Consider the following 26704-nt stretch of genomic DNA (forward strand, 5'->3'; position numbering starts at 1 on the left):
ATCCGGAGGCTGTGCTCACTATAACATAATCATGCCACTAATTAGTGCCAAGTTCTTTTGTACCTCTTCAAAATTTGAGGAGTTGAAATTTGAAAGACAATAATAAAGCATACAAGAGAGGAAGAAGCCACCACAGGATGGTTTAATGTCAAATAATATGATATTAATTTAGGAGCCAACTAAATTTTAGAACTTTAAAAAACAGAATCATGCATGAGCAATACAGAGTGGAATCTGGATCCAGACAGGAAATCCAGCCTCAGAAAGCTAAGCATAAACAGGAGGTTGGGGGAGGAATGGAAACTTTCAGGTGTATTGGAATTAAATGACCCCTAGGTCCTTTCTAGCTCCACATATCTGATTCTAAGAGTGCTGAAAGAATGTGTTAACCTGTTTTTAAAAGTGGCATTATTGAAATATAATATACATGACCATAAAACTCACCCATTATAATTATACACTTCAAGGATTTGTAGTAAATCATAGAATTGTGCAATCGTCACCATAATCTAATCCATTTTTTTCCATGTTGTTTGTGGGGTAGAAGCCATTTTATTTTTCTAGTATAAAGGTACATAGTGACGCATTAAAATTGTAGAGCAAGTTTCAAGGATGCTAAGGTGACTCACTGAAAGTATGTGTAATAGACATGTGCAGGCAGCTGATCTACTGAAACAAATAGGGAGAAAGAAAGGGAAGGTGGTGGCTGGAGGCAGTGCAGAACAATGGTTACCACCACGCCTTAAGGTCAGATTGCTGAAGTTCAGATTCTGGCATCCCTACTTCCGTAATAGCTGTCTGACCTCAAACAAGTTACTTAAACTCTCTGACCCTCATTTCACTCATCTGTAAGTTAACAGCACCTACTTCATGGGGTTATGAAGGGTAAAGGAGATAATTTATGCAAGGGGCCCAGCATAATCCTGGCACATAATAAGTACTCAATAAATGTTAGCAATTTTTATAATTGTCACTGGATGACCATTAAATAGCCCTTCATGAGCCAGACACAAAAGATCATGTGCTCTGTGATAGAATTTATATGAAATTCTAGAAAAGGCAAAATGAGAGTGACAGGGCTTCCCTGGTGGCGCAGTGGTCGAGAGTCCGCCTGTTGATGCAGGGGACATGGGTTCGTGCCCCGGTCCGGTCCGGGAAGATCCCACATGCCCCGGAGTGGCTGGGCACAACAGTGAGAGGCCCGTGTACCGCAAAAAAAAAAAAAAAAAAAAAAAAAATAATGAGAGTGACAGAAAGCAGATCAGGCAGATCAGTGGTTGCCAGAGGCCAGGGAGTGCGGGAAGGAAATTGACAGCAAAGAAGCACAGGGAACTTTTTGGGTGTGTTTTCATGATTGGAATGGTGTTTTGTAAACATCTGTTATCAAATTACAAACTTAAACTTGGTGAATTTTATCGTATGTAAAATAAAGCTGACCAACCCCCCCCCACCAAATACCCTTATAATTTTTCAGTTGGATAGTTCAGTTACCTTACATGTTATACGCAGGAATCAATTTCTAAACGAAGCCAACAAATATTTGTTGAGCATCTACCACGTGTAAGGCACTGTTCTAGGTGCTGGGGATACAGTTTTGAAGAAGACAAAAAGCATCCGCACCCTCATGGATCTTATAGTTCAAGCACGAATTATGCACATATGTTTGGGGTTACAAAATGGGTCATCGTGACAGGATATTGGGAGGAGGGGTAGAGGAGCTCTAAGTTGTATAAATATATGTCCTGTGGTTTTTCTGTTATTTTTCAACCATACACAGAAGCAAACACAGCATTCCTGTATCTGAAGATGATGTCCCTGACTTAGTGTCTGGACAGGTGGAATGACAGAGACCTTTGGGTGACTTGTGACCTTGACTCAAGGCTGCTCTCTGGCCTCACCATCTGCGAGATGCAGTGCACACCTGGCGAGGGAAGGGGACTGGCACTGGCCCAGAGACCAGGTGGACGGTTCAAAGGGGCATCAGGGTTAGGTGGCTTTGACCTTGGTTGGCCTCGTTAACCCAGCGCTCTCTTGGCTCCAGGCCTCCCCACAGAGTACTGGTAGCTGGTACTCAGGTGCCTTTCCAGAGAGTGGGCCGGACCAGCGAACTTCGCCAGTGACTCCGCCCACGAGGTGACTCCGCCCACGCAATGACCCCTCCCATGTGGATCCTAAGTGGATGCCGTCTGGAGGCGGAAAAGCGTTGGGGAATCTGATTGGCTGCTCTAGTCAGAGCCGCGTAGAGGGCGGGGCGAGGCCTGCAGGGGGCGGAGCTTGTGTAGAGGCCCGCCACCCGGCGCCGGCTTGGGAAATGGATGCTCTTCTGGTGTGCGGGCGCCGGGGGCGGGGAAAGCACACGCCCAGCTGCGCGCTGGCCCCGCCCGGGACCCGGCGGGAGCGCGGGGCCATCCTCTTCCTCCTTTGCTAGCGCTGGGCTGAACCCGGAGCCGAGAAACTGAGTTGGCTCTGAGCTCCCTGTTTGGTTTCTGGGCGGCGGCAGCCGGAGGAGGAACATGGCGCTCGTAGGCAACGGAGCAGAGTTGGAAGCGGACGAGGTACTGGCTGGTGGGGAGTGTGGGCACTGCCCCTTGAGCCCGGGAGGAATGAGCGAGCTCGGCAGGGTTGAGCGAGTCCGGCAGGGACGGTCAAGGTTCCGCCTCCTTGGTTCCCTGTCTGGGACCTGCAGCCTCCCGCCCGGGGGAAGGGACAGGGGTTGCGGCTGGGGACACGAGGCCTTGGGAGGTCTGTCCTCGCTGGAGCGAGGAGTGTCTCTGCGGCTCTCGGAGCGGAGGCGCTGCTGAAGTTGCGGGCGCCGGCAGCGTGGACTCTTGCGGATCGGAGGACACCACGTCCGGCCAGCGGGTGGATGAGTGCGAACGCGCGGGAGCGCAGGACCCGCAGTACAGAGCAGTACTGAGCCTCATCAGGGACGCCTAGGCTTTATGAGGTCTGACTCTGAAGTCCCGACATTGGCCCTTTAGAGTTTGTAGAATCGTCTCTTGACCTGGGAATCTCACCTTCTCTGGAAGTTTCCGGTGGCAGAACAGAAAGGCTTGCAATCGATGAGAGGAGGGGGAGAGCCGGAGGAAAAAGGAGCCCTCGGGGTGTCTGCACCCGCGGGCAGTGCAGGGCTGCCCAGGGGCTGGAAGGCTAGGGACCTGGAGCAGCAGCCCAGGAATTGGTGCTTTCCCCTCCGTGTACGGGGCCCGGGCCTTTTCCCAGCAGGTTCCCAGTGTGGGTGGTGGACGGAGGGAAGGCGCTTGGAGAGCCGACTCCGGCCTCTAGTGGTCTCGACTGTCTTTAAATAATTAGCCACTTCCTTCTGTGGCTGGCGCGCCCGGGTCTGAGCACCCTCGGGCGGGCGAGCAGGACCTGTTGATTTATCGACTGTTCCTTTGAGCAGTTGGCAGCTCCGGAGAGACGCGCTCTCCGGCGCTTGAAGTTGAGGCCAGCGGCGGCGGCCGCAGGAGCAGCACCCACAGCGGCTGCTGCTGCCATTTTACCTGACTTGAATTTTGCAAGTCGCTGCCTGAGGAGGCTTAGTTTCAAATGATGCAGTAGTGGAAGATCTGGAGTTGGCGGGTTAAGCTTCCTGTCCATCTCTTTCAGTGTCGGGAAACTCTTTTGACAACGAATACTATGTTTGAAATGTAGCACTTAAAATAAAACAAAAACCGAGCTCCAGCTCCTTTACACGACTGGCCGACAGGAGGGCAAGCCTGACTGTCCAGAAGCTTCCTTACTTCCTTCCAAGGAGGGTGTCAGGACCACAGATCAATGAACTAGAGCTTGCACAGCTGCATCTATTGTTGAAACTTTAAAATTACACATAAAGGCAAATGATGAAATAGCATATTTGTTGCCGTTTTCATCTGTGACAACCTTTCTTTATTTACAGCTTTAGGCTGTCTTTTTGGTACGACCTGGAGCCGGCTTTTTTCATTCCTCCTGTCTTAGATCTTTTCTGTAACCAACATCATAACACTCATAGTGCTTTGACTATACATTCACTTTATCCCTTAAAGGTTTTTATCGCTCCCTGCTGTATATTAAATTATGTATCCGTGTTCTTGGCATGCAAGGCTCTCTACAGTGTAGTCTCAATCTGATGTCCCAGCCTTGTCCCCAGTCACTTTTCTATTTATAACCATTTAGTTTAATGTGTTATGCCTGTATTAGAAATAAGGAAACAAGACTGGGAGTAGGGAATTCCCTGGCAGTCCAGTGGTTAGAACTCTGCCCTTCCACTGCAGGGGGCATGCGTTCGATCCCTGGTTGGGGAACTAAGATCCCACATGCTGCATGGCACAGCCAAAAAAAAGGGACTGGGAGTAGCTAGTAAATGTGGAGTGAAATTTTTGAATCCCTGGGCTTCTTGTTGAAAAAGATTTGCTACACTTAGGGTGATATAATTGTCTAGACCAGGGCATTGTTGGGAGAGAACACTTGGACAGTAGGTGTAAACTGGGACTGTCTTGGGCATATTGAGACATGGCTACCCTAGCTGTGCCCACAGCCTGCAAGGTGAACCTAATGCCATGCGTTTGCTAGGGAGGAGGGCTCTGGCTCTGTGGGGGAAATTAGGTTTTAGAGCAGCAGAGAGCCTGGCACACAGATACTTGGTAATACATATTTATTGAATGAATAAATTCAATGAATTTATTGAATGAATGAAGACTATGCTTAATAACATCTCAGTTTTTGCCATATCTTTCATTTGTTTTTTAAAATTCAGTAACTGTTAGGCTCCCATTACATGTTAGGTACTCTACTGGTCCTAGGAAATGAGCAAAGTACAATCAGACTTTTTTTGTTCATGCCAAATCCACTTTTGTTCCTCATGGTGCACCATTTCCATTGGAATAAAATTTGCAAACATTTATTGAACATTTGCTTCGTGCTTAAACTTAGTAGGTGTCTTAGAAACGGAAGGCAGTTTTGGCTCTCTACGGTTCTCAGTCTGGGTAAGGAGATATGGCACGTGAACACGAACTCTAGAAAAGTGATCAAGGCAGGGTAAACAAGTAAGAAGTGATGCATTGTCAACCGGGTACCCTTGACTTATTTGTGGAAAGTCCCTCACTTTCAGTGGGCTGAAGCACTCTACCACAAGCGCACAAGACCCTGCTCTTCAGCTTTCTGGATGTGTGAAACTAAAAGAGCTGGGAAGTTTTTCAAACAATATAAATTTGATAGTCTTTGAGGCCACTATTTCATATGCTGGGAAAGTAAAAAGGGACAAATTGGTGTAGTTGGAAAAGTGGTAGGTTAGGAATTAGGTGAACTGGGCTCTCAGCTCAGTCACTAATTTGCCCAATAGCCATTCATTCATTAAGTGTGCAAACATCTGACTGTGTTATGTGCCAAGCCTGGTCCTAGCTTGGAGATACAACAGTGACCCAGGCTGACAAGGTCTCTGTCTATAACAATATAGTGACCTTGATTGAGCCAGTCTCTCTACCTCTTAGGGCTCTTTTAAGTTTCCTCATCTGAAGATGGAGGGGCTCTATGAGCCCTGAGTGTTCTTCCAGCTCCAAAAGTCTACACTTTTAGAGGTGGGGGGCTCCTTTGTTTGGGAGAAAGGCTAATAGTATGGGAATCCCTTTTCTTTAAAAGTACCCAAGGAGATGATGGTAGTAGAGGGGCCCTTATTATCGTTGTGGGATGGGGTGTTTTCTTAGGTAAACTGGTGTGTTTTTTTCTCTAGGTGCTAGGAGGATAAACGTGGGAACACAGAGGTTAGGGCTTGCAGCCTCAGGGGTGGCAAAAAGTGGTTCTGGAGGGAGGCAGAAACTTCTCAGATGTTCCAGTGGTTTGTGGCCCTTCAAAGCTTGGTGGGCAAAATCTTACTTCTTAACATTTAAATTTCTCTCATTGGTTTTTCTTGGGTATTACACAAGCAACATTGACATTGAGTTCATGGAAGATATACACAATGTATGCAGGGTCATTACTACAAACCTATGGCAACTAGATGGCTATGACTGGAGAACTTTCTGTCCATCAATAGCTTCATCCTGAAGCCATATCTCTGTTGGTGACTTCCTTATCCATTAGGGCTGCCTTTGGCTGCCTTGTGGATGTTAAGTGCTTATGTTCGACCCACACTGCTTTGTGTGTGACTTGGGATTTGAAAATTAAATAAAAGTACTTTATATTTTATTCTTTAATCCTATTAGAATTATTCAACCCACTAATAACTATGCCAAGTATTGAAAAGAGAAACTATTGATGATATCTGAATGAATATGTAGCAGCTGGATAAGTTAAAAATTATTTTCTCATATAAAACAAGAGTTAAGTTCATGAAAAATAACTTTTAAGAAGATTTTGTTTTCAATTGTTTTACCTTTTCTGGAAAAATAGCAGTTTTGAAAGTTTGAAAAATTTGGTTACATTGCTATTATTATGTAGAAATTGGTAATTTTTATGTATAATTTGATACATCACATTTTTACATTAAAATTACATTAAAAGTTACTCAGCAAATACAAAGTTTAATGTTAATAGCTTTAAATTTTAAAACATGACTTAACATTTTTATTGCCATTCTGAACCCATTATTATATAAGAAGAATAAACTTTATACTTGCTCTTTTATGTATAAAGTACAGATATATCTCTGTGCTATTAACATTTCATGGGGGATGTGGTTAGGGAAAAAAATGTCTAAAAAGGCTCCTGGGGCAGGAGGACAATATTGAAAAAAAGTTGAGAAACACTGGATTAGGGAAAGAAATGGTTCATGTGACAGATGCTTTCATGGCCTGAATTTTTGGCCCAGGACTTTTTGGATCTAATTCTCATTTAGAAATTTTCCCCACTGGCGTTTTAGATGAAGTTTAGATAAAACTGATTGCTACAGTTTTCTTCGTATCAGATTCATTCTTTCATTCCATCAGTGTTCATTGAGCACCTCCCCAGGTGCCGCAGTCTTAAGGTGCTGGAAGTCCATACTGAGATAAGATGGCTTGATTGCTCTTGAGGAGCACACGCTCTAGCAAAAGACACAGTTACACAAGTAACGAGTGCTGTCTTTGGGTCAGGGTAGATTTTAGGTAGGAGGGCCATATAATTTATCATCCACAGCAGGGCCCTGGGGAAGTCAGTGTGCTGCTTTCAGTAATTACTCCAGGACAACAGGTGCAAACAGGAATGGTTGGTTGCCCTTGTTTAGCTAAAGGCTGGCAAAGACTTTAAAGAAGAGGTGGTATTTGAACTGGGTGTTTAAAAAAATTTTTTTTATTAAAATATAGTTGATTTACAATGTTGTGTTAGTTTCAGGTGTATAGCAAAGTGATTCAGATGTATGTGTATATATATATATTTTTTCTTTTTTAGATTCTTTTCCATTTTAGGTTATTGCAAGATTTTGAGTATAGATCCCAGTGCTATACAGGAGGCCCTTGTTGGTCATCTATTTTATATATAGTAGTATGTATATAAAGGAAACAATCCCATTTACCATCGCATGAAAAAGAATAAAATACCTAGGAATAAACCTACCTAAGAAGGCAAAAGACCTGTACTCTGAAAGCTATAAGATGCTGATGAAAGAAATCCAAGATTACACAAACAGATGGAAATGCATACTGTGTTCTTGGATTGCAAGAATCAATATTATTAAAATGACCATACTACCCAAGGCCATCTACAGATTCAATGCAATCTCTATCAAGTTACCAATGGCATGTTTCACAGAGCTAGAACAAAAACGTTTAAAATTCGTATGGAAACACAAAAGAGCCCGAATTGGCAAAGCAATTTTGAGGAAGAAGAATGGAGCTGGAAGAATCCGGCTCCCTGAACTGGATCTTGAAGGGTGTGCTAGGTGGAGCAAGTGCAATAAGGCAGAGGCGTGGATGGAAGTTGAGATGGGGCGGGGATGAGAGCACGCCCTGGGGTCAGCAGGGTGCTCAGCATATGGGGAGGAGTGCCTTGGAGGGCTGCGATCTCCTAAAAAATGGGGACCCAGAGGGTTTTTTAACTAGGCAAGAGTGATACAATTATTTATTTTAGGAAGCTGAGTCTGGTGAAGTTGGTGCAACCAGGCTGGAGGTGGTGGCAGGAAGGGCAAGAGGCTGTTGCGACAGTTCAGAATGGGAGGTGGCGAGGACTGGAGTGGAGCAGAGGTCTTGGGGTTGGAGAGAGGAGGCCAGAAAGGAGGGACTTCTCAGGGAGGACTCGGAGGAGGAATTGGCCTGGTGGCCTGTTCCCTAGTTGGAGGGGCAGTGGAACGGGCGCAAAGGAGGAGCCGGTAAGAGATGATTCTTGGCTGGCTGGCGGTGCTGTTACCTAAGAAGACAACTGGGTAGGATTCAGCCTTCCGGTGGGTGTGGAGGGTGGGGAAGGACCTCATGCAGAATTGACTCACCTGCTTGGCTCACTGTGACTTTCCTTACTGAGGGAGCACGGCCATTTGCTTATGGGTGGATGAATCTGGGCAAGGTTAGGAAAGGATGTTTGTAAATTGGTCCTGCAGGTGAGCGAGAGGAAAAAAATAGCATCAGCTTACCGTCGTCAGTCTGGATGCCAGCTCAGGTTAACAAACAGGCAATTTTCCTGAAATGTTCAATTTTTTTTTTTTTTTTTTTTTTGCGGTACGCGGGCCTCTCACTTTGTGGCCTCTCCCGTTGTGGAGCACAGGCTCCGGACGCGCAGGCTCAGCGGCCATGGCTCACGGCCCAGCCGCTCCGCGGCATGTGGGATCTTCCCGGACCGGGGCACGAACCCGTGTCCCCTGCATCGGCAGGCGGACTCTCAACCACTGCGCCACCACGTGCGCCACACGGTGGACATGCCACCGTGTCCCCTGAAATGTTCAATTTTGAATCATTTGAAAGCCCATCTGTTCTGGGAATGCTACTTTCTCAGTGAAACTTGCCTTCATTTTCTGCTCACGTCCCCTTTGCCCCACACCTCCTACCTCCCCCTCAAGTCCAGAGGTGCAGGCGTGCTTCTTAGACAGGAATCAGTTCTTCCTTGGGTTAGCTGTTTGCTTTCCTTCCTATCTTAGCTCCCTGCCTACGGGTGCTGTTACTAATTATGCACCGTGTGAACTGGATACTGTGAATTTTGAGAGGCTAGTGGTTTCCGTCTGGCTGTCTGTTGACAATCCCCCGGCCCCCAGTCTCAGGTGCCCCGGTGGCCAGCTTAGGCAGGTCTCCTGAAGTTACTGTGTGCTCACTTCCCAGGAGAGGAGTGCCCGGGGATTCGCCTGGGCGCTGAGAGGCTTCCTGGGGAGAGCTTCCCTGTGTCAAACCTCCCCTCGGTCACTGTGTCAGAACTTTCCTCTTCCATCCCTGTGCTTAGTGGGAGTCGGTCACATACCCAGACTCTGGCCAGTTGGCCGTACTGGCTAGGTCACCACACCTCTCTAAAGGGAATCTTGACGTGTTGACTTCCTGGCAGTTCATAATGCCATTATGCATCTTGAGCTCTTTATTGAAAGACTGGGTGTGTAGTAAGAGCTTTTTTTGCTGAGATCTGTGGACCTGTATTTTAAAATATTTTAGTGAAATGATGCACTATGTATATTTGTTGGGTCTGATTGTAATTAGTGAAGGAGAAGATTATTCAGTCTAAGTTAATGTATCGGGTTTTATACCAGGTGCTCCTGCCCTAAGTGATGGTTTAGTGGGAGGTGGGGGGCAGGTGTGTAAACAAATAGTGCAGTTCTCTGTGCTGAGAACTACACAGGAGGGATGCCGAGGTGCTTTGGCAGCACGGAGGAGGGCATCTCACCTGGAGTGGGGAGAGGGAATGGGTAATCAGGGATGGTTTCCTCAAGGAGGCCATTTCTTAGACATTCTGGGTCTTGCGGGATGAGTAGGGGTTAGCCATGTAGAAGAGAGCTGGGGACAAAGGGGACTCTTGCAGTGCGTCCCAGGGAGAGGGAACAGCAGGCATAGGGTTCGGAGGTGAAGAAGTGCTTGTGGTGCTCTGGGTGGCAGGAAATGAGGCTCAAGGGCAGGAAGGGCTCTTCTAAGTTTTTCATGCTGAATCGTGGATATCATGATGTGCAATGGTGTGCATTTAAGGGTTTCAGCTGAGCAGAGGCGTGGTGAGATCCGTGCTGTAGGTTGGTCCCTCTGGCAGTGCATGGAGGCCGATTGATTGGAGGAAGACAGGACCGGAGGTGGGGAGGGAGGTTGTTTCCTGGTGTTTTTGTTTTGCTGAATGACTGTTACAGCCCCCTGAAGGCCCACTCTGTGCAGCGCTAGCTAGGTACTGGGATAACACGATGGGAAAGACATGGTTTTGATCCCTCTGGAGCAGCCAAGCAGGAATATGGACACACAAAACCACTCTCACCTGGAATGGAGGGGCGAGTTCGGCGAGCTTGTAAGCAGGCCTGGGGCTTCAGGAAGGAGGAGGAAGAGAGGGCTTTCCTGGGGTCGTCACTCACCCTGAAGGTGCTGGTGAGGCGTGCCTCCCTGCCCCTCCGCCCCCAAGTCAGATCAGCTAACTTGGTTTCCAGACCAAGTCTTTACTGCCCAGCTGTGTGACTTAACCCCTTTGGGCCTTGGTTTCCTCTTATGTAACCTGAAGGAATTGACCTTGATGATCTGTTTCTGAAGTTCTCGGCTTTGACGTTTGTGATCTAGAAGGTGACATGGGATCTGGACTTTGAGGGGTGGAGTTTTAGCAGGCAGCCATGGAGAGCAGATCACGGCTTCATTCCTTCAGGCAGAGGGACCAGCGGGGAAACATGCCTGGGCATGGGTGAAGCTTGGTGGAGGCTGAAGTGCAGACTGTGCGAGGGCTCTGTGGTCGAGGCTGGAAGACAGTGCTGTGTGTGTTCCAGCAGATTTTGGTAGGTCTTGAACGCTCAGCTAAGCAGTTTGGGTTTTTTGTTTTCGTTTGTTTTTTTCAATTTTCTTCCTTGACATATGTATCCTCCCACATTTGGGAAATGTGTTTCTTTTTTTTTTTTTGATAAAGGAAGCAAGGATGATCCCATTTCTTTTCCTTTCCCAGCCCCATTTCCAAAGTACTTAGTTTTAAACTGATGACTGTAACCTGCAATGCACTAGTTAAGGAGGCAGACAAGTCAGGCACGATTGAGTACTTCCATAGGCTGTGTTTTGTCACATAGACTCTTACCCTCAGCTAAGTTCTCAGACGCAGAACCCCTGGACCCACGACTCTGGTGCCGTCAGCAGGACCAGTCAGGGGTTCTCTGAGGGTGTCCCTCTGTCCTTTTCTCTTGCCCTGCTTCTTTAGGCTGCTTTGTCCCAGAGTTCTGGGCTTCCTGGTCTATTTTCCATGCATGAATCACAGTCCTTCCACTCAGAGCTAAAGGCAACAAACCTCAGAGTCTCACCTCGTTTTTTCAGACCAAATGGGGTAGGATCTTTTTGAGAGGAGGCGGGCAACACAGATGACAGAGTGGGAGAGTCCGGAAGAGAGGGGAATGAGGCCTGGCTCCAGGACCCTCTGCCGGAAGCACTCAGATGTCATCATCTGTGCAAGATCATCACCCGAGTGCTTGTTGTTCGAGAGTAGCTACCCCTGGCTTGGATTCCGGTCTAGGCTTCTCGTCTCATTTGCTGTGTGACCTGGGGCTCGTTATGTAACTTGTCCGATGCTTTTCATTTATAAAACAGGAATAATGACAACTACCCCAGAAGGTTGGCAAACAGGATGAAATACGAGTCTGTTTTACAAAGCACCTGGCACATAGAAGTACCCTTAACGTGCTAGTTTTCTCTTCCCTTCTGCTTTACCTTAAGGTATTGCTGCCACGGTTTATTATTTATGGGTTTGATGGAGAATCTGTTTTAGTGTGTCTGAATGTAGTTTCACCTTATTTTTGCAGCCTATAGGGGAGAAAGTAATGCAGAAGTTCACAGCCTAGACACAGGCAGTGACTGGCTGAAGGCCACCCAGCTCACTTAGGCATGGAATGAGGGTTAGAAGCCAAGTGCTCTAACTCTACATTCATGGCCCTTTCCACTAGGTCAGGGAGTGGCAGACTGTGTTGCAAGAACAATGTAGCCTCCCTCCTGCCTGTTCTTGTAAATAACGTTTTATTGGAATACAGACATGCCCGTTTGTTTAGGTGTTGCCTGTTGCTGTTTACACTCAATGTCAGAGGTAGTAGTTAGGACACACCGTATGGCCCACGTGGCCTAAATATTTATAGGGTCTTTGTGGAAACATTTTGCTGACCCCTGTACTAGGTGATTTCTAGGGCTATACGTGAGTTTGTTTATAAAGCGTCGTAAGCTTTATGAATTAAATTTGCTTGTTTCCTTAATACTCCTATTATAGGCATCAAAAACTCGGAAAACATAGAAATCTATTTGACACACCCCATGAAGTGCTATGGCAGAAGTTCTGGAGTCAGACGGGTTTGAATCCCTGCTCCTCCATGTACAGACTTAGATAAGTTAATCTCTCTAAGCTTCAGTTTCTTCATCAGTCAAATGGGGATAATGTTGTAGAACCTGCTTCAGAGAGTTATTTATTTATTTATTTATTTACTTTTGGCTGTGTTGGGTCTTTGTTGCTGCATGCGGGCTTTCTCTAGTCGTGGAGAGCCGCGGCTACTCTTCGTTGCGGTGCATGGGCTTCTCATTGCCGCGGCTTCTCTTGTTGCGGAGCATGGGCTCTAGGCGTGCGGGCTTCAGTAGTTGTGGCACGTGGGCTCAGTAGTTGTGGCTCGCGGGCTCTAGAGCGCAGGCTCGGTAGTTGTGGCGCACGGACTTAGTTGCTCCGCGGCATGAGGGATCTTCCTGGACCGGGGCTCGAACCCATGTCCCCTGCATTGGTAGGCGGATTCTTAACCACTGCACCAGCAGGAGAGTCCTCAGAGGGTTATTGAGAGGATTAACACCCTATAAAGTGCTTAGCATATGGGGTGCAAATGTTGGCCCTTAGTACTATTATTATTAAGGCTGCATGATGCGGATACTTGACATTGATTTCCCAATCCGATAAGGAACTGACCTTGCATAAACGTCGGCCCATGCAGAGTCCTGCAAGACTCCTCTTCCACTTGGATTCCTTTAGGATGATGCAGATACCTCTAAGGCTAATCACAGGACTCCAGCTAGGTCAATTCTGCAAGTTTATAATCCTCACACCTCTCCCTCCCTGAGCGGAGAGGGGAAACCACTTACCGAAAAAGAGAGTATAAACATGGGCTCAAAGGGCCATCTGTTTCAGCAGAACAGTGTTTATAATAGTCAGCAAGGGACTTGGCCATATCCGTAATATTTTGAAACTGACATTTGCCCCCTGACACCTAAGTGGTACGTGTGGTAACCTCTGGTTTCTCCAAATGTGTGGTTGTGCAGGATGGTCCCCTCTTTAACATTGGTGAATGTCATAACATTCTTATGACATTTCCATAAGATCATAAAGCACCTAGATGTTAATAGGAGACTGTAGGAGGTATGTTTGTGTTTGGCTACTTAGTCTAAGAGGTTAAAAGGTAAAGGAGGTGACAGTGTGTGTGCACTCCTGGGCCCTGGAGGGAGCTCTAGGGTTCTTTCTCTGCCTCAAAATCATGTGCCATGCCAGACTGCTGTGTTTAAAGTTCAAGTCCATCCTCACCTTGCTGCTTAAAATCTGTCCACAGTGTTTCTTTTGCTTTTGAGGTATTATGCAAACACTTGAGCATGGTGTATGAGGCCTTACTTAGGACCTATCTTGGTGGTTCTCACAAGGTGCATAGGTAACCTGGTTAGGGGAGTGGGTGGCTTGTTAAGATGCATGTTCCTAGGTCCTCCCACAAGCCATTCTTCTTCAGTAGGTCTGGGGTGGTTCCTAGGAGTTTGCCCTCCTAACAGGACCTTTAATATCAGCTGTGGTGAAGTGCTTGTAGCTCCCTTCCGGGCGCCATCTCCCAAAGGGGCAGCCTTTCTCACTTCTCAGCTTTTTCATACACTGTTTCCTCACTTGGATGATTCCTCTTCATCCTTGAAGACCTCCCTCAGGTACCATTTCTCCTCCAGCCTTTCCAGATATTCCCTTATTTTCTCCCCTCCAGGTACTCAATGACCATTTAGCATTCCTGGCTGCTTCCAAGGAGAAGTATTCCTCTTTCACCATACAGGTTATGACACCCAGCAGGGATAGGATGTAGGTGCCTTGGTGTTCCAAAAGGAAAGGGTGGGACTTTTCCCCCCCAGAAAGCAGCAAAGGAACTCCCTTCAGTGCTTTCTAACAACGTGATATTTTTAGCTTTTCAACCAGAAAGGAGAATTTACCTCCAAAATCTATTAGCTTTATCTCAGTATTCTTAAAAAAAAAAGCTTTATTGAGGTGTAATTTACATGCCATTCATTCACTCCTTTTAAGTGTACAATTCAATGATCTTTAGTAAATTTACATTGTGCAGCTATCACCACAATCCAATTTAAGAACATTTTCATGACCCCATAAAGATTTCCTTTATCTGCTGCTCTCACCTCAATATACTTTTCACCTTTAACTTGATTGAAAAATTAAAAATCATTAGGATAAAATAGAATTTCCCAGGCAGAAGTAAAAATGAGCAGCCATTATATATGATGAGGACAAAGCAGACATGTTAGGCATCAAAAAGCAAGACTGTAGAGCCGAGTGCATTTGGGTCAGCGCTGACTTGGCTCTTAACACTGTGACGTCATCAGAAGACAGGCTCGAGGGCTGAGTGAATTACCCTTGTCGAGATGAATAATTTGTCCCATTTGCAATAAAGCAGAAGATGTGTAGTATATACAGATGATGGTTTTTCCTGATTTTCTGGTTCATTCCCCAAGGCAGATGCTACTTATCCAACATGTTTAGCTTGCTGCCAAAGCACAAACAAGCAATTGCATTTCTAAGCCATTAACAGTTGATTGAAAGGGACTGTCACCCTAGCACAAGTCTCAAATAGGGCAAAGAGTCAAAAAATTTCTGCCTCGGGCTTCCCTCGTGGCGCAGTGGTTGAGAGTCCGCCTGCTGGTGCAGGGGACACGGGTTCGTGCCCCGGTCTGGGAAGATCCCACATGCCGCGGAGTGGCTGGGCCCGTGAGCCATGGCCGCTGAGCCTGCGCGTCCGGAGCCTGTGCTCCGCAACGGGAGAGGCCACAACAGTGAGAGGCCCGCGTACCGAAAAAAAAAAAAATTTCTGCCTCTTTTCAGGCACCCCATCTGAATTTCAGATTTGTCTCGTATCTGTTCCTAGGAAGGCATGTGGGAGAGAGGAAAGAATGTGGATGGGCTTACAGGTTAGTGGACACGGATTGGGTTCTGTCACTTGCAGAGGCACTGTGACCTTGGGCAAGTTACTTAATCTCTCTGTGAGCTTCAGTCTCCTCATAAGTCAGTGGGGGATTCTAATGGCCACCTCAGAGAGTTGCTACTAGCAGCCTTGGCAATTCATCCAGAGCCATTCGTTTGAATAGCAATGATGTATAGATTTTGCTTTTTATCAGTACATAAGAATGGCTAGAATTTTCCAGAGCGGGAAAGAATCCTAGTAAAATTGTATCAAATATTACAACTAGCCATATTGAACATCTTGATATTCAATATGCATTTGCTGATATTCATTTTAAGATCTAGTTTTCAGAGAGAAGGGGTTTTTTTTTGTTTTCATTTTAAAATACAAACAATGGTAAATGCCCTTGCAGACACTGGCCCAAGCTAGGTAACCAAGGGCAAGACACTTGGAGCCATAGCCTCCTCCCTCCTACAGTGGGATGAAGTGAAATAACGCATGTAATCTAGCTGGGCTAAATAGGGAGCATTCAGAAAATGAGGATGAGTATAATTTATTCATACGCTTAATGCTTTTAGAAGCCTGAGGTGTTCACATTTCTAACAGTTTTCTATTTAGTAATATTAGCATACGTGCATAGGTGGTATTTCTCCCAACTTTTCAAAATGGAAAACATTGAGATTCGTGGACTTTTTCATCAGATGTCAAGCAAATTTACTCCGATTTCATAAATAGTAGAGATGACTTTATAAGGTGTTAGGTTCCACGAGTCCAACTGTAATGCTAATTATATTGGAAATTTAAAAAGTAAAGCTACTAGCTTAGAAAGAATCTTTTTTTTTTTTTAATCTTCTAAAGGCTTACCTGCTTTTACCTCCCTTTATAGTTTATGGTGGAGGAGGTTTTAACCTAGATAAGAGTCCCCCTTTTTGATGTACACAGTCAGAACTTTAAGTCTGCATGCCTCAGGGAGCAGGTTTCACGTGAAAATAGATTAGGTTCAACTTGGGGGGGGGTGGACACAACATGTGACATGCTAAAATGAACTCTTGTCTCTTTGTTAAAGACCAAAAAGCATTCCATTTCAATTGTGGCAATTTGGTGACAATCACCCCTTCCATAATTATTTTAGGAGGAAACACAAGACTTTGGGGGAAGAATTCAAAGCAGCATTACTCAACCAAAAAAGCCCTCCCCGTGCCTCATCCTTGATTTTCCCTGTCTGTTCCCCTCAATTTACGCTTCTTTTGCCTCCCACGCCTCTGTCATCAGCTAGTCCTGTCAGATCTACCTCCAAAACATGGCTCCTTACTGCATACTGGCCCCTGCTCTCCATCACCGCTAGGTCCCCAGGCCACACCACTGTCTTCTCCCCCCTGCATCTCTGGAAGAGCATCCTCACTGGTCTCCCTACTTCCTCTCTGGCTCTGCAATCCACTCTCACTCTGCAGCCCAAGGGCGCTTTTACAAATAGTAATCACATTGCGCCCCTGCTTCAAACTGTTTATTTAGGATGAAATCCACACTTCTTTTCTTTGGCTTTCCTCTTCCAGCTCATCTCCTGCCCCTCTCCCCGTCGTTCCTCTGCTGTAGCCACCCTGGCTTCCGTTAGGTTTCTTGAACATGCCCAGTTCTTTTCCACCATAGTGCTCCTGCGTGAGTGTTTCCCCAGCCTGGCGGACTGCACCAGTTCTTCACGTGACCAGCTCCTTCTCAACTTTCCATCCTCACTTTAAAGATCAGTTTCCAAGTGCAGTTTTCCTTGGGTTTCATCTTCAGAGCAGCCTTTGTCTTTCCTCTATTACGCATCCTGTCTATTTCCTCATAGATATAATCACCATCTGTATTATCTTGTTTGCTTATTTTCTTCTCTATCATCTGTCTCCATCAGGTTTCAGCACAGGAAGCAGAAACTGGTGTAGGTAGTTTACATATGAAAGAGTTTAAGAAGGGAATCCCCAGATGTTTACAAAGTGGACGGAGGGGCTGTAGGTGTGGTTCTAGGCTGGGCCTCTGTGAAAGACCCTCAGTGCTGTCCAGAACCGACTCACTAGGGCAGGTGCTGGTATTCTGTGGCTGATGGTTCTAGAGCTAAGAGTTCCCAGCGCTTTGCAGTAGCTGTGGTTCAGGGATCAGGAAGCCAGAATGGAGACACGTCTGCTGCCACTGTCTTATATATGCTAGAAGGTGGAGAAAGGATGCTGAGCCCAGCTGTTGGGACCACGTCAGTTCCCTCACCCTTGCTTGACGGCAGAAAAAGTCAGAAAGGGGCAGGAAAATGACCTCAGCCTTTTGGATCTTGTACGGGTATATCTTAATGGGTGTAACCTAATTCTCACCCAGAATCAACTTACTTCCTCTACAGCCACAAATCTATCAGGCTCTCAGGAGCTCCTGTCTCTGTAAATTGTACTGCAGTTCCTCAAAATTTCTCTTGTAATTGATCAAGACTCCGTTGATTGTTCTGACTTGTTCTGTTGTCTCCAGATGTTTCTCAGCTTCCTTTTTTTTTGCGGTACGCGGGCCTCTCACTGTTGTGGCCTCTCCCGTTGCGGAGCACAGGCTCCGGACGCGCAGCCTTAGCAGCCATGGCTCACGGGCCCAGCCTCGCCGCAGCACGTGGGATCTTCCCGAACTGGGGCATGAACCCGTGTCCCCTGCATCAGCAGGCGGACTCTCAACCACTGCGCCACCAGGGAAGACCCTCTCAGCTTCTTAATTTTGGCAGTTCTTTATTTTCAGGTTGGCTGCACACTCTTGCCAGTTTTCACTATAGATAGCGCTTTCTCTTACTTAAAAAGAAACAATTAAAGAGACTGTTTTAGAGGTCTGCACCATTATTCTGATACAAACGCCGACGATCCTTTAGGTTCTCCCAGTATTTATTAGATCAGCTAAGAATTGGTAAGGAAACTCAGCTTCAGATGGCAGCAAATCAAGCAGACCCTTAATGTTCTCTTTTTTAACAAAGTCCATTTTGTAATGTATATCGGCATGTCAAGTGTGTAGGTCAGTGGCTACATACCTCAGTTTTCATTAGGGGACTCGGAAAAATAATTGAGTCTTATTGCAAAAGTTTAGATGTGCCTAACCTTATAAGATTCCTTGGCAAAACAGAATTCTCATAATAAGCAAGTTCTAGGTATTAGAATTTGCTCCGAGGGGGTAAAGAGTGAGAAATGTAAAAGTTGCCTAGACCAAATTTGGGACAATCTGAGCACCAAAATAAGTAAGGACAGTAATGTATTATAGACCGCTGAAAATAGGTCTCCTTGAGTCCATGTGGATGATGACCAACTAGATAGACACATGGAGGAGACGGGAGGGATTTACTTTCAGCAGAATGCCAAAGACTAACTGGTAGAAGTGGAGGGAATGCTAGAGGTGGGAAAGCAGTGTTCAGCTCTCCTAGTAAAGATGGAGTCAGGTAGCCATCATCACAGGTGATATAGACAAGTTTGGGGGAGGAGCGTGATATTGATCTGCTCTTACCCTATCTCACCACAGATTCCTTATGACTTGCAAGACAAAAATGGTAACTATGCAGTGGAGAAATCAGACACCACTTTGACCAGGTGACCAAAATTAATATCACCAGTGGGGGCAGACAGCATCTGTGCCTCCAGATAGAAGTGACCTGACAAGGACACAGGGTCCCTTCTGTACTAGTCTAACCTGAATCTGATCACAGAGGAGCTTTAACTAAGGAAGGTTCTATTAAAAAAAAAAAAAAAAAAAAAAGAAGAGGGCTGTACTCTCCAAAAATGTCAGTGTCATAAAAGACAAAGGCTGTGAAAATGTCCCAGATTAGAGGAGGCAAAGGAGATGGAACAGCTAAATGCAATAGTTGACCTAAGACTAGCTCCTGTATTGAAGGGAAAAATGCTACAAAGGAACATTGTTGGGTCAATTGACAAAATTGGAAAATGGACAGGAGTTTAAAGTAGTTAAATTTACTGATGTGGATAACTGTACTGTGGTTATGTAAGAGAATATCTGTATTTTTAAAAAATGCAAACTGGAGTATTTAGAGGTACAGGGCCGCAATATATGTAATTTACTCTCAGATGGTTTACAAAATTTTTTTTATCTAGATAGAGAAGAAGGGAAATGGAGTTGAAGAGGGAGAGGGAAGAGCAGATTATAAGGCTAATGGGGCAAAATGTTAACACTAGATGAATCTGAATAAATGGCATACAAGCTTTCTTTGTACCATTCTGTAAATTTGAAGTTATTTCTAAATACAAAGTTTTAGGGACTTCCCTGGTGGTCCAGCGGCTAATTAAGACTCTGTGCTCCCAATGCAGGGGCCCCAGGTTCGATCCCTGGTCAGGGAACTAGATCCCACATGCCACAACTAAAGATCCCGCATGCTGCAGCGAAGGTCCTGCATACCGCAACTAAGACGTGGTGCAGCCAAATAAATAATTTTTTTTTTTTTTTTTTTTGCGGTACGCGGGCCTCTCACTGTTGTGGCCTCTCCCGTTGTGGAGCGCAGGCTCAGCGGCCATGGCTCACGGGCCCAGCCACTCCGCGGCATGTGGGATCTTCCCGGACCGGGGCACAAACCCGTGTTCCCTGCATCGGCAGGCGGACTCTCAACCACTGCGCCACCAGGGAAGCCCAATAAATATTTTTTTTAAAAGTTTAAAAAAAATATTTTGCGGGGGAGTTCCTTGGTGGTTTAGCAGTTAGGATTTGATACCCCTGGCCCAAGTTCAATCCCTGGTCGGGGAACTGAGATCCTGCAAGCCACGTGGTGTGACCAAAAACAACAACAAAAAACAGTTTTCTAGAAACAGAAAGTGCTTTCCACTTATACTGGGCACAAAAGGATCTGGGTTATGAAACAGTTTAGCTGAAATGTCATCTTACCTTATTGTGCTTGAATTTTTCTCTAGGTATGTTGGATCTACTTATTGCAAAATAAATGACTTTTTTTATGTTGTTCAAATTGTTCATTCTTTTTTACATTACTCAAGCAATACATCAAAGCATTCCTGTTGTAAAAGATTTAAGTCATTCAGAAGCCACAACATGATCTTTCACTTTACCATTTCTTCCCTGCCCATGCTTAGCAGAAATCAGCCTTGAGTTTTGACTAATGTAAATGGGATCTTATACCATACACCTTTCCCAGGAACAGGCTTTCCATTTAATATATCTGGGAGGTATTTCTACTGTTTGCTTTACTTTTTATCTAATGATGGAAGAGAGTTAGATAATATAATTGTACCATAATTTATTTAACTAGTTCCCTGCTGAAGAGCATTTAGGTTGTTTCAATACAGTGTGTACCATAATAGATGGACCCTTGTGCATGTGTATGTTTTAATAGTATAGAATCCTGGAAGTAATATTGCTGTGTGTGCATTAAAATTTTTTAATAAATACAGCTAGGGCTTCCCTGGTGGTGCAGTGGTTGAGAGTCCGCCTGCCGATGCAGGGGACACGGGTTCGTGCCATGATCCGGGAAGATCCCACATGCCGCGAGAGGCTGGGCCCGTGAGCCATGGCCGCTGAGCCTGCGCGTCCGGAGCCTGTGCTCCGCAACGGGAGAGGCCGCAACAGTGACAGGCCCGCAAAAAAAAGAAAAAAAAATACAGCTAGACTGACTTCTAAATAGATTGCAGCAACAGTATACGTTCTATTTTCCAACATCTCTGCCAACTGTGGATATTATTAATTTGAAAAATGTTTGCCGGTCTTATGGACAAAGTAATACAACTTTTTAGGTGCACATTTCCAAGTTTATTGGCTATTGGTTTTCTTTTCCGGCGCACAGTTTCTTCATACCCTTTATCTCTGATTCTTTTGGTTGTTTGTCTCTTTCTTATTGATCTGTAAGAGTTCTTTATACATTATGGATAATAATTTTTTTGCTTGTTTATGGTACCTTAAATATTTTCTCCTAGCCATTTGCTTGTCTTGGAAGTTTTAAGTTTTTATGTAGCCAAACCTTTCACTCTTTTCTTTATGGCTTCTCGGTTTTGTGTCTTATTTAGAAAGATTGTCCCTGTTTTCAAGATTTTGAAAAATATTCTGCATACATTCATCTTTTGTTTTTGTATTTATCTCTTTAATGCACCTAGAAATTTGAATATGGGTTTATTTTCACTTTGGTCCCAATAGGTAACCAATTTATTCAGCATCATTTATTAAATAATTCATTATTCTTTCTCCAATTTAAATTTTAACAGAATCATAAAATTAATTCCTATGTGTACAGGAGTCCATGTCTGCATTGTTTTTTTTTTTTTAAATTTTATTTATTTATTTTTTTGGCTGCATTGGGTCTTCATTGCTGCCCGTGGGCTTTCTCTAGTTGTAGCGAGCAGGGGCTACTCTTCGTTGCAGTGCGTGGGCTTCTCATTGTGGTGGCTTCTCTTGTTATGGAGCGTGGGCTTCAGTAGTTGCAGCATGTGGGCTCAGTAGTTGTGGCACGTGGGCCCTAGAGCACACCGGCTTCAGTAGTTGTGGCAGGTGGGCTCAGTAGTTGCAGTGTGTGGGCTCTAGGGCACATGGGCTTCAGTAGTTGTGGCTTGCAGGCTCTAGAGCGCAGGCTCAGTAGTTGTGGTGCACGGGCTTAGTTGCTCTGTGGCATGTGGGATCTTCCTGGACCAGGGATTGAACCCATGTCCCCTGCATTGGCAGGTGGATTCTTAACCACTGCACAACGAGGGAAGCCCCTTCTGCTATTTTGGAATAAGTTTCTATATTTAATTGCTTCTTGTTAGAAGCAAACTGTCAGCATTTCACATATGATGGGATTGATTTAGTTATTTTGTCTTAGTTTATTTCTCTACATAATACAAATGTGTAGGTATGCATTTAGCTTCTTGCTGAAATTTTCTTGATGTTGAGGGGGTAGTGCTGATGGGAGAGAAGGAGAATTTAGTCTTGACAGAAATGAATATATCGGGAGTTTTAGCCTTTTGTCTCTTAGACTCCCCCAAAAGAACAGATTAGAGTTCTCAGCATCTCTGCTTTGCTAGCACCTATAGTTCTCATGAGAATATGTACCCTGGGAGGGAAAGTACTGTCTGAGTGGTCCAGTATTTGGACATAAAACTTTCTCCTGCAGTAATAACAATGAAATTAATCATTTAATGAGAGCTAACATTATCAAATACTTACTATGGACCAGACACCTACATACAGCTCACTTAATTCTTTCAATCCCACAAATTTGGTATTATTGTTATTCCCATTTTACAGTGTTGAATATGAATCTTAGAGAAGCCAGGTAACTTGCCCAAAGCCACACATAGTTAAGAAGTGATGGAGCTGTTGGTGGGACTCTAAACCCATGTTACTAGCATTATTTATTTCCCCCTTGAATTTGAAGCTTGAAGCCTGTGAGTTTTTTAGGTAAATAATTCCTACTATTTTCTAGATTTTTCACATCTGTTTCTTACTCTATTCTCAAAGTATCTAATGGGGTAGGGAAGGAAATTCGATGGTTTATCCATTTATGCAAAGGTGGGCAAACTTTTTCTGGAAAAGACCAGATAGTAAATATTTTGAGCTTTGTAGACCATGTCGTCTCACTTGCAACTATTTAGCTCTGCGGGTGTAACAGGAAATATATAAATAGACAATGTGTAAATGATTGAGAGTGGCAGTGTTCCAATAAAACTTTATTTACAAAAACAGGCAGCAGCTTGGATTTGGCTCATGAGTTATAGTTGGCTGACCTCTGTGGTGGTGGACTGATCGGATCTCTTTGGGGACACCTGGACGTGTCAGCCGGGGGTGGGGCAGAATCAGAATTCCTAGTGCGAAGTGTTGTGCCCTGCCCACTCCCCAACCTTCTCCAGACTGCATCACTTAGTACCACTCACTAGTGCCTTTAGGAGAGTCAAGTCCCAACAATAATAGTGATAGTGAGTGTTTTGTCCTGGGTGCTTTGTACTGTGTGCTTTGCACATGTGTCATTTAATCAGTGAATAACCCAGTGAGATGGGAAACTGAGGTACAAGAAAGGAGAAGGCTTGCCCAAGGTCATAGAGCTAGTAGGTGGTGAAATGGATTTGAACCCAGGGAGGTTGATTCTGAGCATGTGAGCTCAAGTCTTACCTTATCTCTCCCACATTATGGGCTTTATCAGCTTGAGGTTGCCTTTGAAGCCTTATTCTTCAGGAACTGCCTCTTCCCAGCACTCATATTAAGAGATAAGATTCTCTTTTTAAGACATTTACTTTGGAACTGAGCTACAAGTAAGGGAATGCTAACTCTGCCATTTTTCTGTTATAGTTGGAAAGTTTGAGGGTCAAATAAGATGATGCAAGAGGTTTCTTTTTGCTTGTCCTTAGGCTGCACTGAAGACTATCAGCTGTAGAACTACTTTAATGATAACAAAAGAAATTATTTGTTAGTGTTGTGTCAACACGGAGCCGGGTGCATTAAATACGTTATCTTAGTTAAACCTGAAAACAGTGCTGTAAATTAAGTGGCATTATTCCGATTTCACAGATGAAAAAACCGAGGCTCATCTGTGAGATGTTGATAAGTTAATTAAATCTCCATGAGTCTTAGTTTCCTTATTTGGATATAATAATAGCCCTATCTCGTAGGGTCATTATGAAGATTAAATGAGTTAAGGCACTTTAAGAATTTAGAGCAGTGTTTGGCACTGAATGGTATTACCTTTTATTAGTGTTTTTATTATTATTATCAGAATATAGTAGTAGTAGTAGTAATAGTAGAGGTGAAATTTTTTTTTTTATGATTGTTTGTGAATTGGAAATAAGCATCTAAGTGTCTAACATAGTGCCTGGGTGCTAATAAATGGAATTTATGGTTATTTGTTCATAGGAAGAAGCATAAGCTCTGTTCATTTTAATTTAAAAATACCTCTACTCATGATGGTTTCAAAATTAAGCAGTTTAAAATGTTAAAACTCAGTCTCTTGGTTCTCTTTGTTGCTGTTTGTTTTGTGTAAAATTATTCTCCTGCAAAAATAGTATGCCCTAGATATTCCTCTGTTTACTATAGATTAGGTAGAGCTGGTACTAGAGGACAGGAGTGCGTGACATATTAAGTGATTGCCAAGGTTCATTTTACAATCATAAAAATAGTAACTGAGGACTATGTACAGGCGAGTAAAGTAATTTGCTCATTTATGTTAAACAAATACAGTACACCATTGTAAAAAGACTTGTTTTGCATATATACTCTTTATTACACACCATACATTGCTGTACACATTTTGTGTTTGTACATGCCCATTCCTCTCTGAGGTTATATACAAAACCATGTGAACTCTATAGTAATGGCAATTGAAAGTATTTGTTCAATGTCAATTTTGACTGTACGTGATTTTCCTTTTAAGTACTGGCCTTAGAACTTAACCCCTACTTTAAGCTGCAACTCAACTCCATATTTATAATGAGGTGCAGAAAGGAAAATATTTCCCCCTTCATAAAGTTAACTGTTTCATTTTTTAAAAACATGCTTCTCTATATGTTAGCAGAAACTAAAGTCATGCTGTCCAGTTCATTTGTTATTTGTGAGGGTGACATCTGGTGGTTCTTTTTAATTCTCACGTTTTCTCTGTGCTTGGCTAGAAGTTGTTAGAAATTCCAAAGAATCATTGTGTGAACTGCTTTGCCTGGTACTTAACATACTATCTGGCTATTAAGGATTGAGTTAGTACAACTGATAGGGCTTTGAAAGCCCAGCACTGCATTTAGATGCAGTCCCTCTGGATGTCAGCCTTCCCTGAAGGACTTTATTTTATCATGTGTGATGGACAAACAGCCACCTTATTGGGGAGGATTTAATTCAGAGAATTTAGGGTTTTGAGTAAGGGATGGCATCTATACCAACCTCTTTGCTTTACTCATGAGATGGCTAGAACCCCAAGAGTTTGAATATATTAACCAAGGTCACACTGTGTTGGCCAAAGTCACTGTTCCCCAGTGAGCTGAGGTCCTGGGTTCTGTGCCCATAAGTTATGTTTGTTGTGCCGAGTAACCCACTGAGTTGGAAGAGTCCGGGCATTAAAGGATAGGAGACAAAGGCATTTTAAGATGGGAGAAGTAAAGGCGGTTAACATTTTTGAGTATTTATTGCAATAAATATTCCCACATTCAGCCTTTTTTCTCTCTTCCAAAAGAGGGTGCAGAATCTTTAGTGGGAAGGAGTTATTGAGGAAGTACAGTGAGGGATCCCAGCTCTGTCTCTGTGAGTTTACTGAGAAGTTAGTATCCTCAGGAATTGTATTTTGTATTTATTGAGCCTGTTTTGTGTTGGATCTTTATATGCTATTAACTCACTAGCATCCTTCCAGCAATCTGGGGAGGCGGTTGGAATCCCCATTGTTAGGAGTCTGCAAAGTGCAAAAGTACTGTGCTGGATTACAAAGTGGATTCAAAAGGAGTGTCATGGCCCTTGATTTCAGCCAGGGCGTTAAGATAGGCTCTTGAAAGTCAGTGGAGGAGGATTCAGAAGGCTAGACCTTCCCAGGGTTGGGGTAGAGCTGAGATTCAGACCCAGACAGGTTTAACTTCCTGGCCTAAATTTATGTTTTCCACTGTCCTATGTTTGAAATGCGCTTAAGCGAATTTTTGAATAAAACCTAACTCGCCAACACGTAATAGTGGCTTAGTAAAAATATGCTCAGTTTATTTCTGTGTTCAATGTAATCCTTCCTAATGAAGTGACTACTACTGTATATCTCCTATTTTCACTATCAGACCTGCGATTTTTGGTAAATATGAAGCTTTGAAAAAAAAGACAGGACTTATGGGGTAATATTGGAGTACTTCCCTGGCATGAGTGAAACTAGAGAACTATGTTAATACTGTACTTGGAGAATGTGTGAAATCATTTTCAATCTCAAGTGATGAATGTTTAAAATAAAAATTTCTCAGGCACACATTTTTTTCTTCTGGCAGCTGATTTTTACTATTTGTATTATCTGAAATTTAAAAACTATTTTTGAATAATGTTGGAAAACTTCCAGTTTTTTTGTAAGCATATCCAAAAAATTAGATTTTATAAACCTTCTGGGCATATTTGGAAGATGAACTCTGTGTCATGTTCTTTTTTTTTTTGTCTGCTACTTTTGAGAATTCTGTTCATAACTTTGGAAAGGTCACATTTTGTTCACTGCAAGGGCCAGGTGGGGACGAGGGGTGTGAGGGGTCTCTAGTGTATGGGCCCTCATCGCTTTCCTTCTCTTTCATTAAGAGCTCTGTGGGTCAGTTAAGTTTTGATGTTAATCCTTCAAGGCGAGGTATAAGTGGTGTCTGCACCCTTTAGACGCAGTAATGGGGATACTGAAGCTGAGGTTTACATTTGGCTCCAGAGAGCCTCAGGGTACTGCTGTTCCCTCCTATAATACGAACTTTTAAAAAATGCAGGCTGTAAAATGCAACCAGGAAGTTTAAAGGCCATGGATGGAAGATGTGAGCAGATGAAAAATTCTCCCTGACACATGAGCTCAGGGTGCATATATTAAAAAGTGGTTTGCCCCAATTTTGCTCTAAGGGTCACTTC

General features: G+C 44.2%; 1 protein-coding gene across 1 annotated transcript in view; it reads left to right on the plus strand.

Annotated features, from left to right (window-relative positions):
* Positions 1 to 2403: 2403 nt before the first annotated feature.
* Positions 2404 to 26704, plus strand: part of TTC39B (tetratricopeptide repeat domain 39B) — a 146745-nt gene continuing 122444 nt past the window's right edge. Inside the window, exon 1 of the mRNA XM_029203285.1 lies at positions 2404 to 2555. Coding sequence (XP_029059118.1) covers positions 2514 to 2555 — 42 coding nt within the window. The 5' untranslated portion in view covers positions 2404 to 2513. The remainder of the gene's footprint in view (positions 2556 to 26704) is intronic.

This window comes from Monodon monoceros, unplaced genomic scaffold, assembly GCF_005190385.1.
Source record: "Monodon monoceros isolate NGI ecotype Baffin Bay Population unplaced genomic scaffold, NGI_Narwhal_1 Super_Scaffold_5, whole genome shotgun sequence".
Taxonomy (NCBI): domain Eukaryota; kingdom Metazoa; phylum Chordata; class Mammalia; order Artiodactyla; family Monodontidae; genus Monodon; species Monodon monoceros.